This window comes from Megachile rotundata, chromosome 2, assembly GCF_050947335.1.
Source record: "Megachile rotundata isolate GNS110a chromosome 2, iyMegRotu1, whole genome shotgun sequence".
Lineage (NCBI taxonomy): Eukaryota > Metazoa > Arthropoda > Insecta > Hymenoptera > Megachilidae > Megachile > Megachile rotundata.
The window spans coordinates 16,009,026-16,027,604 of NC_134984.1; the positions used below are offsets into that span (position 1 = coordinate 16,009,026).

General features: G+C 32.5%; 1 protein-coding gene across 4 annotated transcripts in view; it reads left to right on the plus strand.

Moving 5' to 3' along the window:
* The window catches only part of rsh (Rap GTPase activating protein radish), a 178,394-nt gene that overhangs the window by 135,944 nt on the left and 23,871 nt on the right, over nucleotides 1-18,579 (plus strand). For 3 of the 4 annotated variants that reach the window (XM_076542047.1, XM_076542046.1, XM_076542049.1), the window contains 8 exons: nucleotides 1,218-1,354; nucleotides 2,050-2,493; nucleotides 3,675-3,918; nucleotides 4,501-4,948; nucleotides 6,145-6,283; nucleotides 6,662-6,842; nucleotides 7,175-7,364; nucleotides 7,690-7,801. In XM_076542047.1, the coding sequence (XP_076398162.1) occupies nucleotides 1,218-1,354; nucleotides 2,050-2,493; nucleotides 3,675-3,918; nucleotides 4,501-4,948; nucleotides 6,145-6,283; nucleotides 6,662-6,842; nucleotides 7,175-7,364; nucleotides 7,690-7,801 (1,895 nt within the window). Of the gene's footprint in view, nucleotides 1-1,164; nucleotides 1,355-2,049; nucleotides 2,494-3,674; nucleotides 3,919-4,500; nucleotides 4,949-6,144; nucleotides 6,284-6,661; nucleotides 6,843-7,174; nucleotides 7,365-7,689; nucleotides 7,802-18,579 lie in introns of all 4 variants that reach the window. The other variant, XM_076542048.1, reaches the window with a different exon arrangement.

The following is an 18,579-nucleotide window of genomic DNA, read 5'->3' on the forward strand; positions in this document are numbered from 1 at the left end:
TTGAAATTTATTAATGAACATATGTGTACATTTTACAAGATTGAATTTTATTAATGAACATATGTGTACACTTCTCAAGATTGAAATTTATTAATGAACATATGTGTACACTTCACAAGGTTGAAATTTATTAATGAACATATGTGTACATTTCTCAAGATTGAAATTTATTAATGAACATATGTGTACACTTCTCAAGGTTGAAATTTATTAATGAACATATGTGTACACTTCACAAGGTTGAAATTTATTAATGAACATATGTGTACATTTCTCAAGATTGAAATTTATTAATGAACATATGTGTACACTTCTCAAGGTTGAAATTTATTAATGAACATATGTGTACATTTTACAAGATTGAATTTTATTAATGAACATATGTGTACACTTCTCAAGATTGAAATTTATTAATGAACATATGTGTACACTTCTCAAAGTTGAAATTTATTAATGAACATATGTGTACATTTTTCAAGGTTGATATATATTAATGAACATATGTGTACATTTTTCAAGGTTGAAATTTATTAATGAACATATGTGCACATTTTTCAAGGATGAAATTTATTAATGAACATATGTGCACATTTTTCAAGGTTGAACTTTATTAATGAACATATGTGTACATTTTTCAAGGTTGAATTTTATTAATGAACATATGTGTACACTTCTCAAGGTTGAATTTTATTAATGAACATATGTGTATATTTTTCAAGATTGAAATTTATTAATGAACATATGTGTACATTTTTCAAGATTGAAAATCAGTTTCATTTAATGAATTCACTTTAGACAACGTTAAAGGACATCAATTTTTATTCAGACATTTTATGTTTTGAGAAAGTATCAGCTTCCCGTACAAAAAGAAAGTAGTATCCTAACCGCAGTATGTAGTCTATTAGAAAGTGAACCGAAGAAGCTTCAACACACGATCGTACTTCCATTATCCAAGTGCGTTTAGCAACTGGCAAAGCATGGAAAACCAGTAGAGTTGGAATCTGTAGAAAAGGTAGCGAAGAAACCACGACTTCGATCGAGTGTGCGTTTGACTTTTCGAGTGTTCTGTTGGCATGGCCTCGATTCACCTAAATTGATCGTTGACACGTTGCACCCTTTTTCGAATTGAGTCACACAATCTGTTTATCTATTGGCCGATGACAGATCGGCGGCTCGTAATCGTCTGCTCAAGCCGAGACCAAGCGTTTGGATTTCAGGACCATGACAGCGATCTGCTTCGTGTGTAACCTGCCGATCCTGAGCCATCAGGTCGGCTTGGAATGGCAAGGAGGCAATGGCTGGGACGATCTTATGAGGGAACAGGTCGAGGAGTCGACTCTCAGGCAACGTTTGGGTAAGTACTCATCTCTATCATTAGTTGACTTAAAGGAGACTCTATCTCCATAGTGATTTCAAGGTTACACTTCAAGGATTGCAGCGTTAGATTTTAGCAAATAAGAATTACGATGTATAGGAGACGTTTGAGGATTTGTTTTTGATGTAATAGATGTGCTGCTCGAGTCAAGTTCTATCACTGAAAATATATGGGACTAGGTGGTCATTTTTATGTTCTGACTAATTGGACTCCTAGCTCTTTTAAACACCTGGGTCAACCTGCTCATAAACCAACTACTGGGTTGATGATATCTACATATGTAGGGTGTTCAGGTGGACAGTGTACTGGTGGATAAACTTTCAAGGGGTAGTAGCTGAGGTACATTTGGAATAAAGTCATGGATTGTAGATAATGAAGGTCGAGGGTAAATGTGGAGGGGAAATTTGTTATTATTTTATTCTTGATCTTAGAAGACTAAGTCTAGAAACTTAAGTTCACCCACTAATTTAAAAAAAGAACTCTTACTATCCAACTAAAAATCTTTGTCAAAGACATTTTCAAACCAAAATTTTCAACTCAACAACTACTTATGAAACTTAATAAACCTTGTAAACCTTGACTTATTGTTGTATCAACCACAAAATTCTCCTAGTTATTATACTCTCTCCCATATATTTTTCTCTGCAATATTCATAAAAAAAGAACTCTCACAGGAACAGGAAGACGCGACTCAGCAACACAAATCACACCCACATCGCCGCCTAACGAGCCCCAGGAATCGTCGCCGACAAATCAACGCCGTCGACGGTCCAGTTTAGCTCAGCTGACGGATATATTAAGGGAATGGGGCGGCGGTGGTACATCCGGAAAGAGCAGTCGCGGGAACAAATTATGTCGTCGGGAAACGTTAGCCGATATCGCGAAATCGTTACCATGGTCCAGGCAGACCACGACGGACGCCAGCCATCTTGAAAGGCTGCGGAAAAGACGGGAGAGTTCGGTGGACAGCGGAATAAGAAGTCAGGCGTCGACGAAATCGAGGAGAGACTCCGCTATTAGCGATTTTAAGAATGATATCGCTAAGTTGTGGGGAAAGAAAGATGCGACTCCTCAGGCTCAACCACCTCCTACGGTTATTTCACCTACCCCTCGTAGAGGTACGTTTTTAAACCTTATATGTTTATAGTTAAGTTTATATGTTCATATGTAACATGTATGTTCATACTTAAGCTTGTATGTTCATATGTAACATATATGTTCATACTTAACCTTGTATGTTCATATGTAACATATGTGTTCATACTTAAGCTTGTATGTTCATATGTAACATATGTGTTCATACTTAAGCTTGTATGTTCATATGTAACATATATGTTCATACTTAAGCTTGTATGTTCATATGTAACATATATGTTCATACTTAACCTTGTATGTTCATATGTAACATATGTGCTCATACTTAAGTTTGTATGTTCATATGTAACATATGTGTTCATACATAAGCTTGTATGTTCATATGTAACATATGTGTTCATACATAAGCTTGTATGTTCATATGTAACATATGTGTTCATACTTAAGCTTGTATGTTCATATGTAACATATATGGTCATACTTAACCTTATATGTTCATATGTATCATGTATGTTTATACTTAACCTTATACATATGTTCATATGTATCATGTATGTTTATACTTAACCTTATATGTATGTTTTATGAACCTCATATCTTGTACTGTAAGCTACACGAAATTCAAGTAACATCTATGTTAATTTGTCTAATTTTTTGAAGTTCATTTTTTAAAAAATATCAATATCAATAACTCTGTGGTAATTTGAGATTAACAAAAATTTTGTTAAATTGTTTTTCACTGCTCTTTAAGTAAAAAGAATCACGTTTAATTTGTATTTGTCATATCGTAATAAAGTTGAACGTGGCAAGACAGTAAAAGTGTGCTTCTGACGTGATTTGTGGAGGAAGTTGTTCGACCGACCGAACTTTTAGACCCTGTAATAATTTGTTCGTACGTGGCAGTGTTTCGTACGTTTCCTCGGAAATTTTGATTTAATTTACGGTACGATATTTAGCAAACAAATATAAGTTTAATATGCACACATGTATGTAGAAAATTAGCAATTACTTAGAGTCTGGATAATTAGAGAACTTTAAACAAATTGTCAGTTCTCAATCAAGTTTTCATTTCTTCAACTTTTCAATTTCAGAAAGGGAATCTAAAATTTCAGAACTTTGAGAAAAATTATAGAAATCATTTCATAATTTTTGGACTTGAATTCCATGTAAAAATGACTACTTCATGTAACAAAATTTGTTGCAGATTCGGGAGAATCGAGGAACTCTCGCCGAGGTTCCAGCGAGAGCGCCAGATCTCGGCGGGATTCCGTGATCGCTGGACAGACTCCAAGTCCCGGAGAACGGAAACATAATTGCCGTCATCATAGACGTAGACAATCGCAACAATCGGTGGATAGTGGTAGCGGCGTGACGCCCACAAAATATTACAGGAACGATCAAAGACCGAGCGCCTCCAGCACCGACAGCACAGCCAGCAATGCTGTTAGGTAAATGATTCAATTCGAATCTCTAATTCCGATTGTAATAGCGATATGTTCTTGATTGCGGTTAATTAGTACTGAAGGGGTTTAATCTTGTTAATTTTAGGAGAGATTCTGTTGCATTTTGGATGCGGTGAATTGGTTTCGTTTTGTATTACACTGCTAATTGTTACATGCGTATTCAAAGCGTAACATATTACTCAAAGTAGTTTAATTGTGTAATTGTTAGAAATAACTAAAAATTGATAGCTCTTAAATTTAACCTCGTAATATTCTGTGAGGAATTTTTTTTCTTCTAAGAACAATTAAAAATGTAAAATAAAACTTGTAAAATTTTAATACTTCAACCACAAGAAGTATTTGATAAAACAATAATATTTTGTTCGAAAAAAAAAATAATTAATAATTCACCCAAAAAGTATCTCATTTACAAAAACTATCTTTACCCATAAAATATTAACATCTATCTTACAAAATCTTGTCCGACATTTTGTAAGCTACAAGTATCGATAAAGCATCAATAAATGTCCGTCCCCGAAGAGATTTCATGCAGAGAACGCTTCCGAACAAAGAACACTATTGTTTCAGAGATCACCTCGAAACCCGTAACTCGATGGATAAGAGTGATCGATCGAGCAGCATCGAAGCAAAAACGGTGGACACGAAGACGGTTACACCAACCACTACAACAACAACAACAACCACACCGCAAATCGATGGAAAGATAATGATCACGACTACCACCGATTCCAAAACGTCTACGACCACGACAACAACCACGGTCACGACGTCCACCACGTTGACCGTGGACACGAAAACCACTTCCGAAACTAAGAATCTTACTTTAGAGACATCTATCACTCCTCCTACCATCGTGATGTCGTCGGTGACACCGCCGTCTGTATCGCCGACAGCTGCTAGTAACCTTCCTCTTCCTGGAACCTCTACTTCCGGTAGCTCTAGTCCGGTTGGTTCGCCGAATGTGAACACACCGACTCATCCGTTGCTTACGACTAGGAGGGACTCTACCACTCAGGTGAGATCTCGAGAAAGTTGTGGGTGGACTCTTGATATATTGCAAGTTTTGATGATGAGTTGCTGTTGGAGGGTGGGCGGTCTTTCTGGGAGACTGTGGTGTATAAAGTTGCAGAGTTATTGCAAGTTTAGTTTGTCTCCTTTAAAATGTATGAATGGTTTTGAAATATTGTAAGAATTGTCTAAGATGCTCCACAGGTGCTCTAAGATGACCTACAAGCTTTCTAAGATGCTTTATAAGTGGTCTAAGATTCTTCATATGCACTTTAAGAAGCTCTACAAGTTTTAAGAATGTTCTAAGAATGTTATGAGGATATTCTAAGAACGTTCTAAGGACGTTCAAAATAATTCATGAATGTTCTTCAGGTACTGTAAGAATGCTCTAAGATGCTCCACATATGCTCCACATGTGCTCTAAGATGCTCCATATGTGTTGAGATGCTCCACATGTGTTAAGATGCTCAAGTGTCCTAATGTTCTAAGAATGTTCTAAGACTATTCTAAGAATGTTGAATGAATGTTCTTCAGATACTGTAAGAATGCTTTAAGATGCTCCATATATGCTCCACATATGCTCTACATGTGTTAAGATGCTCAAGTGTCCTAATGTTCTAAGAATGTTCTAAGACTATTCTAAGAATGTTGAATGAATGTTCTTCAGATACTGTAAGAATGCTCTAAGATGCTCCCCATATGCCCCACATGTGCTCTAAGATGCTCCATATGTGTTAAGATGCTCCACATGTGTTAAGATGCTCAAGTGTCCTAATGTTCTAAGAATGTTCTAAGACTATTCTAAGAACGTAGTTCAAAAGAACGTTCTTTAAAATATTTTGTGAATGTCGTTCAAGTACCATAAGAACACTCTAAGATGCTCTAAAATGCCCTACACGCTCTAAGATGTTCTAAGATGCTCCATACATGTTCTAAGATGTTCTATAAGTGTTCTAAGATGCTCTAAGAACATTCTCTGAATGTCACATAAAGAGTCAAAAAATGTTCTAAAAATGCTTTAAAAATGCTATAAATATAATCTACCAGTAATTTACAAAAATCTAAAAGAATGAAAAATGACCACCGAAGATTGATAACCCAAACCTACATTACCTAAACAAAACATGTATCTATCAAAGTATACAAACTATACTGTATATTTGAATGTATATCATGTGATTAACATGAGAAAATTTGTTGCAGTGTTACTACAAAGGAAAGGAGGCGTCGCCAAATAAATTTTCGAGATTAACACGACAAGCGGCTGCCATAGACGAATCGATGCCACCCACAGGCCGGCGAGGAAGTCAGCCAACACTGTCACCAGATCCTGATGAAGGAGGTACAATCACAAACTTCAACCTCCATTAAACTTCATGCATTAAATAAACCACGATTGTAATTACAAATACAATTACAACTGCGCCCTGAATGTACATCCCCTAAGAAAATATGAAAATAAGCAACGTCTATCTTCATTCGCAATTCACTCTCTCTCCACTTCCTGTCTTTCTATTTTTCTCTTCTGTTTCTTAAATCAACTTTTGTGTGTTTGGTCGACAGAAATGTCTGAGACATTAAGTGTAGTATGTCTCGTTCAGAAAAATGTGTATGTTTTGTTCAGAAAAATGTATGTTTCGTTGACGAAAATGTGTAGAATGTGAATAATATTGTTTAAGCATGGTTCGAAAAATAGTGAGATTTTGTTGAATGTTCGAAGGACGCAAGGCTCGCAGGGATTCGTTGAGTCCTGACTCTGCCTCCTATCCGAAACGACGCGATTCCAGGAGCCATCTGAGTCCGGACAGGACGGTCGATAAGAGGGATATTAGTCCTATCAGGCAACGGAAATCTCAGCTGAGAAGGCAGTCCACGTCGATGGCTGGTCGGTCACCTCCCAGGTACCGCCATTTTATCGATTTTTAGCGTCGGTAATGTCGTTCTCTTTGGAGATGAATGTTTCGGAAGTAGTTCGCGACGGAAGGAAAGTTTGTAAAATAATTTGAGGGAATTTTTTTGAAGTCTAAGATTATGGTATTTTGTTAAAATTCAAGATTATAGTGTTTTGTTACAATTTAAAATTATAGTATTTTGTTAAGATTCAAGATTATAATATTTTGTTAAAATCTCAGATTGCAATACTTTGTCAAAATCCAAGATTATAGTATTTTGTCAAAGTCTAGAATTGTCAATGACACTATAAAAAATGACATAAAAAAATTTGATGTTTCAGGTCACCAGATAGTTCTTCCTGTTCCTCGAGGGATCCGAGTCCCTCTCCTTGCGCGCACGCCCCCGCGATAAGAAGACAGTCGACCACGGATGAGATTTTCATAGCGCGAGGTTTTCGACGGCAGAGCACTGCCGAGGAAATGATTAGGTGTCGAAATTTTCGGAGACAGAGCTCTCAAAGCGACGAAACGGTTGGTTCCATTAACATTTTGCAAATTCACAAATTTTTATAAATTTGCAACTTTGAAGATTTAGGTTCTCAAGTTTGGTATTTCTTACATTTTATGATTTTAATTTTGAATTTTATGAATTTATAATTTAAAAGTTCATGAAAATATTTGAACTTATAAATTTGAAATTTAGAGACACAAGTAAAAGTCATAAATTTGCAGTTATAATTATAAGTTATTAGATATTGGTATATTTAGATGTTACTCATAAAATTATAAAATTGTGAAGCAAGATTTGGAAAAAATGAAATTAAGCAGTAAATTATTGTGTTCAATTTTTGTTCAGGTTCAAAGATATAGAGGACGAAGGGATAGTTCTGCACAAATTACGGACGGAACATTTGCAACGATGACTGTTGAAACATCAAGTACATTTTTCGATAGCAGTACTCAAACTGGTGAGTGAAAGTTTATTACTCCTGAAGTTCTACCAAAAGTTACGGAAAATTAATATATTGGAAATCTCACTTAAGTCAAATTAAATAATAAACTATTTCGACCATTAATTGCAGAAAACAGCTAAAAGGATTTTATAAAAATTAATTCAAAATATTATTTCAAGATTACCATTTCAAAGGAAATAGATTAGTAATAATTATTATAAAATACAATATTTAGTGTTTGTCTTAATCGAGAATCCTACATTTAATTACATTTATTCAATAACATAATAATTACATTTGTGTGGGTTTGTATCGTACGATTTTCGATTTAAACTTCCCGCCATATAGGGCACTAGTAGTATGAACTGTGCTTCATCAGACATAACGTGAGCGCCATCGTTGATGCTTTCCACTAACTTTCTCCAACTGTATCTTTTCTTCATTGATATTTAAATATCAAATAATTATACAAACTGTTACTTTATTATTATAAATAAATTGATTTAGTTAAATATAATTTTGTTTTATTTATTTCAATTAACAACTTGTTATTTAGTAAATTATATGCTTTCAAGAACTCATTGCATTATCGATTTTATTAATTTTATTTTTCAAGATCATTTCATTGGGTAAAAATTTTTCAAGATCATTTCATTGGTGATGAAGTTAATTAAGTCGAGGGATTAAGGTATGATTAGCAAGTAAATTCAATAACGGCGACCTTGAATTTTCTTGATCACGGCTCAAATTGAATTAAGTCGCTTCTTCGATTTTACTTCATCACTAAATAATCTTGTCGCTGGAACTTCAGTTTAACCTTCGTCATTACTTTATTTAAAAAGAAATTTTCTGAAGTCAGATTTATTTTTCAAATTTCACTCATTTAATTTCGCTTAGAGTATCGATTAAAACTACTCTCCTGATTTAATTAACTAATTAACACAAAGTTTATTAGATTCAATAAATATACCTTTAAGTCTCATAGAACTTGAAGCTTTCAGTTTATTTTTAAATCATACACGTTCTCACTCAATATAGCTTACTTCCTCAATTATTTATCATCATTCTGTCATTCCAAACTACCCCTGTTATATTTGTACATTAATTACTGCAAAGTTCATTACACTCTTACCACCGTATTTCAAAAATACACACGTTCGTGTTATTTATACTCACACAATTTACTTTCCAATTTCACATAGTCCCAGAACAACCCTTATTATTAAACACACAAACAAGTTATTACAAAGTTCACTAAACTTTCAACACGTGTAATGCAAACATCACCCTAGAGTTTCACCTTTTTACATTACACGTTTAATTTTACATAATCGAAAAACAACCCCTATTATTAGATACACAAAGTCATCACAAAGTTCATTAAACTTTCAACAGGTATACTACAAATATCCCAGAGTATTTCACATTTTTACACGAGACGTTAGATGCTTAATTTTACTTAATCGAAAAACAACCCTTATTATTAGATTCAGTACAAAACAACCCCCAACATTGAATACAGTAAATCATCACAAAGTTCATTAAAATTTCAATACATTTGCTGTAAACATTGTCCTAGAATATTTTACATTTTTGAACAAGAAATTACATATTTAATTTTACATAACCAAAAAACAACCCTCATCATCAAGTACAGTAAATCATCACAGAGTTCATTAAAATTCTAACACGTTTACTATAAACATCTCCCTAGAATATTTCACATTTTTCACAAGAAATTACATATTTAATTTTACATAATCGAAAAACTACCCCCATCATCAAATACAGTAAATCACAAAGTTCATTAAACTTTCAACACGTGACTGTAAACATCGCCCTCGAATATTTAACATTTTTGAACAAGTCATACATGTTTGATCTCCCATAACCATCTTACATAAAACTACCCCTATTGTATCGTATCCTCATTATCCACTCCAGAAGTCAGTTATCATAGTTGATTAAACCTAGAAGACAGTTAAAATTTCCCGCCACCCCGGCACATTGAAATCGAGCGAGACCGGTGTGAACGGCGCGGCATGCGCCTTGGCAACGCGTTGTCCGGCGTCGCGACGCCAGTCAGCGTCCACTCGAACGCAGGCGTGGTATCGTTGACTTTAGTTCCAACGGCGTAACACTGGGTGCATGACAGTCAATAGCCAGCTGAATAGGAAATCAGCCCCGAGGAGCTGCTTGCCGAGCGTGTGCGTGTTCCTCTCGCGTCCCGACGCGTTTTCTCGAGTACCAGTGTCCTGGAAGAATCCACCTCCGACGGTGTCCTGTCAGAAGCAGAGACGAGAAGCCTCGGCAGCGTCCCTCTCTGATCGTGATCGACTCGATCGACGATCGAACCTGTGCGTCAACCTTATCCTGGAAAGTAGGATAAAGGACATCAATCATCGGATCAGCCAGGATCGACCATTCGAGCAGTGCGTTCTCCTGCTTGTCCCGTGAAGGAGTGAACGTTGGTCCTGAAAGGACATCCGTAGAGAATCGTCCTGTCGATCCAGCTGTTGCTGTCCGCGATGAAGGCCTCGATTTCGTGCTAGGACGATGGGTGGTGCCCTTCGATCGATGATCGAAGGTTCATCGTCCACGGGATCCATCGAGTGATCCGAGGGAGTCCTTGAAATCCTTGCCAACGTGTACGAAGACGTAGCAAGTCTGGCTAGGCAGGACGCAACCACTTGTGGCAGTGGTATCGGTATCCTTGGAAGCCGGCCAGAAACATCCCAGAGTGTCCTTCGGTTAAAGGATCTTCGATGAGCTCGCGATCATTCGGGCAACGGTTCGTTGGTGATGCGAGTTATTGTCGGATGTTTTATCGCGGTGTGCTCGTGTGACATGTGATGATACGCGGTGACACGGTGATGCCAAGGACTCGTGATGCGCAGCGGGGATTCGTAGGATTCTGTGCTGTGTACGAGATGAAGAGCCTCAACTTGTACCTGGGATCTACGAGGTAGGAGCTTTCTTGTTCGACGTTTGTACAGGCTTGTTCAAAAATTTTGAAGTAGGGTTGGTAGGATTCTTGGGGGTAGTTTGTATATGAGAAATTGTAATGTAATTTTATTTGAGAATTTTTTTACTGATTTTTTTAAATTCGGATATTTTTTACAAGGTGGTGGGTGTATCTGTATTCTTGTACCAAAGATATGTTGTCTGTGTTGTTACATACTAAATTATATTGATCATGTTCGTATAACAAAGATACATTGTTTATGTTATTCTATTAGAAGTATATTCATGTTATATTATTAAAAATATATTATTTATCTTGTTACATCAAAAGTATATTATCTATGTTTTTATATCGAAGGTATTCATGTTGTTATGTAAAAAACATATTGCTTATTTTATTATATGAAAAGTATGTTCTTTATGTTACTATATGAAAAGTATATTTTTTATGGTATTATATAAAAAATATATTGTTTATGTTTTCATATAAAAAATATATTATTCATGTTATTATATCAAAAGTATATTCTTCATGCTCTTATATGAAAAATATATTCTTAATGTTTTTATATAAAAAATATATTATTCATGTTATTATACCAAAAGTACATACTCTATGTTATTATATGAAAAATATATTCTCAATGTTTTTAAATGAAAAATATATTATTCATGCTGTTATATCAAAAGTATATTCTTAATGTTGTTACATAAAAAAATATATACTTAATGTTTTTATATAAAAAATATATTATTCATGTTACTATATGAAAAATATATTCTTAATGTTCTTATATAAAAAATATATTATTCATGCTATTATACCAAAAGTATATCCTTAATGTTATTATATGAAAAATACATTCTTAATGTTATTACATAAAAAATATATTCTTGAAGTTTTCATATAAAAAAAATATTATTCATGTTATCACACGAAAAATATATTACATACGTTATATGAAAAGTACCTAATTAATGTAGTAGTACAAAAAATAAATTACAAGTGTAATTGTATAAAGAATGTATTACGTTATTACGGTGGAAATTCATTCAGAGAGAGTAAGAGAATGTTTTTTAATTACAAAAAGGTGTAGATTTAATGTAATCCCTGGCGAGGACAATGCAGGATGCGTTTAACAGCAGAGGAAACAGTGTAGAGTATTTTCGTCGCGGGTTTTACGATCCCCGTGATTAGCAGAGCGGAGAAACGCTCCTCGTTAGAACGCTTTTATTGTTCAGCCGCGTCTGATCCCTCTCCCGCGTTCAAATTCAACCCGTCCGTGTGCATTATGACCGTTGGAACGGTTCATTTCGTGATTTTTATCAGATCAATGATTGATGTTCGTAAGTTTCATTTAGTAAAAATCTCTTTTCTATAGTATGTTATCAAATTTAACACTCTTCTAAAATATCTGTAATACTATATTTTTATTTATTATACTGTATTCATTACCAACTTCAAATTAGTATTTTTAATCATAGGTTATTCTAATTTTTTTTTGTATTTTTAGTTAAGATTTTTTTGTACTATTTTCACACTGAATTTTAATATATTAATATATCATATTTAATTGCAATATACTCCAATATTAATAGCTCATATTTAATTGTTAATTATTTCTTAAAGATTGTATAATTTTTATTTGGATTATTGTACAAGATCTCTTTGTTGTAATATAATAATATTTGTTACTATAATATCTTCCAAAAATGTTTTAATCTTACGTACCTTTATGCATTCAGTAAAAATGTCTTCAAAATTTATAAACCTACAAAATTATACAAAATGTATAAATTTCTTTACACGACATTTTTAAAAAATGAAATTCCTAAATTAAAAAAAAATGCTAAACGTATTCTTAATAAAACATTCATCACAAAAGTCACGAAATCCGTAAACTTCTCAGCCTGAAAAGAAGGATAAATCCAACTTCACAAGAAATCCCGAAAGCAATAAATAATTTGTCGTCGAGCAGCGAAGAGCAATATTTCTGAAATATTTGTCCGATCATTTAGTAATATATAACACGCGAAAGTAGTAAATTACAAAACGATCGTCCAATAATTTTCCTCGATTTTATATGAAAATAAATTTTTATCTCTGCTACAATAAAGTCAGAAATTGAGTTAAATGGCGCATGCTACAGAATTTATTATTGTTTAATTAACGTCGATGACGAGCCATTGGAGCATAAAGTTCGAATCATTCGATAAAAGGGAGACTTCTAATTGTTAAATATTGTCAAAGGTAACGATTTTGCATTAATTATACTCCATTGTTTGAATTGGTTTTCATCGATGTCGTCTTTTATTTCATTCGATCGGTGTTTTTATCGTTATCTTATAAAACCCTGCCATTAATCTTATTAAAGGTATTTCTCGATTTAATTTACAAATAAATTTTCAGAGAAGTAACATTTTAATCCTGCGTATTTAACTGTAATTAATAGTCGACAGCAAGTTATTGATTTGTTTGTTCAACAATTTTTAGTACACTTCATTTTTTTATTATTAATTACGTTATTTTATATTATTCGCTACGTTATTGGATTTTTTTGGTAAATATAAAAATTACAAGAGTTGTTAACTCTGTTAAGTTGTATAATTTTTTAAGTTAGTTGTGTATTTATGTTTTTTTAAAAATATTTCTATTTTTGAAATAAGAGAAATCAAAAGACATTTTCAATTTTTAAATAACAGAGGTTGAAAGACAGTTTTAATTTTGAAGTTGATAGACATTGAGAGATACTAATTTTTTTGTTGGTAAAAGTAACAGTTAAATGTTTTGCCTTTGTTAATATGATTTTTAAAGTTAGTTGTGTATTTATATTTTTTTAAAAATATTTTTGTTTTTAGAATAAGAAAAATCAAAAGACGTTTTCAATTTTTAAATAACAGAGGTTGAAAGACATTTTTAATTTTGAAGTTGATAGAGATTGGGAGATATTAATTTTTTTTTTTGGTAAGAGTAACAGTTAAATGTTTTACATTTGTTAATATGATTTTTAAAATTATCTTTATATATATGTTTCTGTAAAAATATTTTTATTTTTGAAATAAGAAAAATCAAAAGACATTTTGAATTTTTAAATAACAGAGGTTGAAAGACATTTTCAATTTTGAAGTTGATAGACATTGAGAGATATTAATTTTTTTTGTTGGTAAAATTAACAGTTAAATGTTTTACCTTTTTTCAATATGAATTTTTAAAATTAATTATGTATTTGTTTTTTTTGGAAAACATTTTTATTTTTGAATTAAGAAAAATGGAAAGATTTCATATAGCAGTAAAATTCATATAGGAGTATGGTTAAATATTTGATCGTTTAATTCAATTCGACCGCAAAGAAGATTTCGATCAAAATGATCGAAACGTTTCCCATTAGTTTCCGGCAAATGCGATTTCTAAGAGCGGTTTCCTTTTTAAGACAAACAACGCTGGAATTGAATCCGGAGAAGCATATTTCATTGAAAAAGCACCATTTTGTGAACCATTTATATGCTCGGTAAGCATTCGGTACATTTACAATTGTTACAGTAAATGTGATTGTAAAATATCGTTCCGAGGAACGGAAAGCTTCTCTCGTTTGTAAAGTGGCTGAACAAATCGCTATCGACAATTGCTCTTTTCATCAATTCTCTTGCAATTATCAAGCGGAACGTTCCATCATTTTAAACATGAAAATTAAACTCGTAAATCAATTCTGGTATTACGAGGTAATAATGCAAAAATAACTGAACTTGTTACGAGATATTTTTCATTTTATAAATGACTCGATATTGTAGGGCATGATTGTGTAATTTTTTTAAATTTTATTTTACTGTTTTATTTTTTGGGGATTCTATATTTTTCTAGTTTTACATTTTACTGTTTTACTGTAGTATTAATTTACTATTTTAGGATTTTACCACTTTACTATTTTACTGTTTCACTCTTTTACTGTTTTAATATTTTAGTATTTTACCACTTTGTTCTTTTACTGTTTGACTGTTTCAAGCTTTCACTAATTCACTATTCTCATATTCCAGTATTTTACCACTTTACTATTTTCCTATTTTTTTGCTTCACTGTTTTACTCATTTACTGTTTCAATATTTTAATATTTTACTACTTTGCTCTTTTACTGTTTGACTGTTTCAAGCTTTCACTAATTTACTGTTTTAATATTTTAGTATTTTACCACTTTACTATTTTACTATTTTTCTGCTTCACTGTTTCACTCACTTACTGTTTCAATATTTCAGTATTTTACCATTTTGCTCTTTTACTGTTTTACTATTTCATTGATTCACTCATCTACTATTTTAATATTTCAGTGTTTTACTACTTTGCTATTTTATTATTTTACTGCTTCACTATTTCACTCATTCACAATCTTAATATTTTACTATACATTTTATTATGTTACCTCACCATTTAACTACCCCCTTATTTCACTATTTTATTAATTTTTAATACATACATTAATACATAACTTTTATATCTCACATTAAGCAATTTTGTCCTAAATTTTCAATCCTAAAAGTACAATACAAAAATCAATACAAAAATCATTAAAAAAATAATGGAACACAAGTACTCCACCCCATAACCAGAAAAATTAAAATCTCACAAAGAGAAAAATAAATATAAATCCCAGGAAAAATAAAAATAGCAGGATGTAATGGTACCACAATAGTCTTGAAATCGTGATTAGCAAACAATGTAAACAAATACGGAGGAAGAGTAAACAAATTACTATTCAGCGATGGACCAACCTCTGCGTCTCCATTATCGCAGCCACTCATCACTATTCCCTGCGACACTTGTACATACCTCGAAGCCGACATCTTCCGACGTCCATCGACCGTTTCCACTCTTCCATTCCATTTCCTGCGAATCAAGGAGAGGGAAAAAAAGGAATTGCCCTTAATTCGCGAACCGCAGACTAATGCAATCCTTCGGAACGCCCGCTGGTTCGCGGCTCCATTTCGAAATTGCGTCAGGGGCTGCTTCCGCATTCCCGTGTCGGACCACGGAATAATAAGCTGAAACATGCTACTACTCTTCCTGTTCCCTGTCGATCTTTTTTATTCTCTTACGTGAAATATCTTTCGTAGGGCAACTTTTCGAGGGTAAGGTAATATTGAGAATAATTAACTGGGTGATTGGGAAATTGGGGGTTGTTGGTTATTTAGGGTTCATTTCTGTTTATTTGTTATTTGAGTAATTTTTGTTATTACTGTTTTAATGTAAATAGGGTGGATAGGGAGATTTTTGTAGTCTAAGCTTTTGAATTATTAAATTTTTGGGCTTGTCAGATTGTGAAGTTTTTAATTATGAAATTTTTGTGTCTTCTATAAAATATTTTTAACTACATATTTTTTACAAAATATCTGTATTATTACTGTCTTAATGTCATAAATAGAGTGGTAGAATTTTTTATTCTAAGCTGTTGAATCATCAAATTTTTAGACTTGCCAGATTGTGAAGTTTTTAATTATGAAATTTTTGTGTCTTCTATAAAATAATTTTAACTAAATATTTTTTACAAAATATCTGTATTATTACTGTCTTAATGTCATAAATAGAGTGGTAGAATTTTTTATTCTAAGCTGTTGAATCATCAAATTTTTAGACTTGTCAGATTGTGAAGTTTTTAATTATGAAATTTTTGTGTCTTCTATAAAATAATTTTAACTAAATATTTTTTACAAAATATCTGTATTATTACTGTCTTAATGTCATAAATAGAGTGGTAGAATTTTTTATTCTAAGCTGTTGAATCATCAAATTTTTAGACTTGTCAGATTCTGAAGTTTTTAATTATAAAATTTTTGTGTCTGTTGCAAAATACTTTTAACTAAATATTTTTTACAAAATATTTTTGTATCTTTCACGAAGTACAAAATCATTAAAAATACAATCACATAAAATCTTCTATACAGAGGAAATAATATAAAGTTTTAACAAAATTCCAATATAACTGACAAAATAAATAATAACAAGGTTCTAATAAAATGCTAACAAAATTCTTCTTCCCGACAAGTAACAATAATAAAATTCTAATAAAATTTCAACACAAGAGCAACAAAGTTCCAATAAATTTTCCAGCAGAAATAGCACCAAAATTCTAATAAATCCCATACGAAAACAGTCTACCAAAAATCTACAGAAATTTTCGTTACGAAGAAATAACAAAGATCGATTAAAACCATCTTCCAGAAATTTCTTCGAATGTAACAGAAACGGAAGTGAAGAGTAAAAAAAAAGAAAGAAAAGAATGGTCTGTTCGATCGTACGGTTCGTTTCCTTCGACCACTTGTAGCCTGGAGGACCATGAGTACAATGGCATAGTACAGAAGATGGTGGACGGGTAAAGGGAGGAAGAGGAATTGCTCGACGAATGGAAATTCAATCGAATGGCCTGATCGTATTATTCCCTAATCTAACCTCTTCCTCTCCGGCCTGTGCCGCGTGACGCCAACTTAATGGGCTTTTAATCGAAAAATGTTAATCGAGGGAAGGCTCCACGATCTTTCTAATCTCTCCCTCGTTTTCACCCGAAAACGGTTCTAAATCCTGCGCTTCGAATAATCTTATCGCGAAAATTTCGTGCGGAATGAAATTTCAGATGAAATTAAATTTGATTACAAATTCTTGGATTTTACAATAAATTGTTTGTTGGAATTTTTATTTGGGATGTGAGATATTCGAGTTAGTAAAGTGTAGGACTAAGAATTTGGAGGGTTAGTTGGAAAGGGGAGGTGAAATTCAATTTTAGTTGAAATAGAATTGTCTGTTAATTTGTTTTATTAGGTATTCACAGTGTTAGGTTTCATTATTTTTGTCGTTTTCAATTTTATCATTTTATCATTTGTTAATGTATTTGAGAATATGTCAGAAGACGTGTGATTCATTGAGTTTTACTACTTGACATTGAGTTGTACTACCGAATTTTCATAAAATTTAAGAGCAGCTGATATATAAAATATTAAGTTACTTAATGAGATGGTTTTGAATTTTATTACCTATTAAAATAGATTTTCTATGAAGATTTTAAAGGACGAATGATTCATTGAGTTATACTACTAGACCCTGAGTTGTTCTACTGAATTTTCATAAAATTTAAGAGCAGCTGATACACAAAATATTGAATTGTTTAATGAGATGATTTTGAACTTTATTACCTATTAAAATAGATTTTCTATGAAAATTTTAAAGGAAGTATGATTCATTGAGTTATACTACTAGACCCTGAGTTGTTCTACTGAATTTTCATAAAATTTAAGAGCAGTTGATACACAAAATATTGAATTGCTTAGTGAGATGATTTTGAACTTAATGGAAGTTCAAATTACATATTAAAATATTATTTATTATGAAAATATCAGAGGACGTATTTATTCATTGAGTTATACTACTGGATTTTTCAGTACAGAGTTATACCACTAAACTTTTCAACAAAGTATTGAATTTTTCTACACAGAAGTACTACTGAATTTTTCTATAGAAACAAATATCTACACGATCGAATTCTGTTATAATACAATGGCACCGAGCAGTATTACGTATTTGAATGACTTCAAATAAATAGATGTATTGTGGGCGCATCATATATTGAGTTCTACTACCTGTTACTGACGTTGAGGTAAATTACTGAATTTTGATTAGTTATAATAATACAATTCATACACAATGAAATACCCAGTTTCATTACCCGTTTGAATTGTATTTGGTAGAATTATAATAGATGAATAATAAAGTGAATTTGGTTTCCAAGAAACTGTACTATCTTTTCATCTTCTGAGACTCGTTCATTGACTTTCTCTGTCAGAAGAGTATT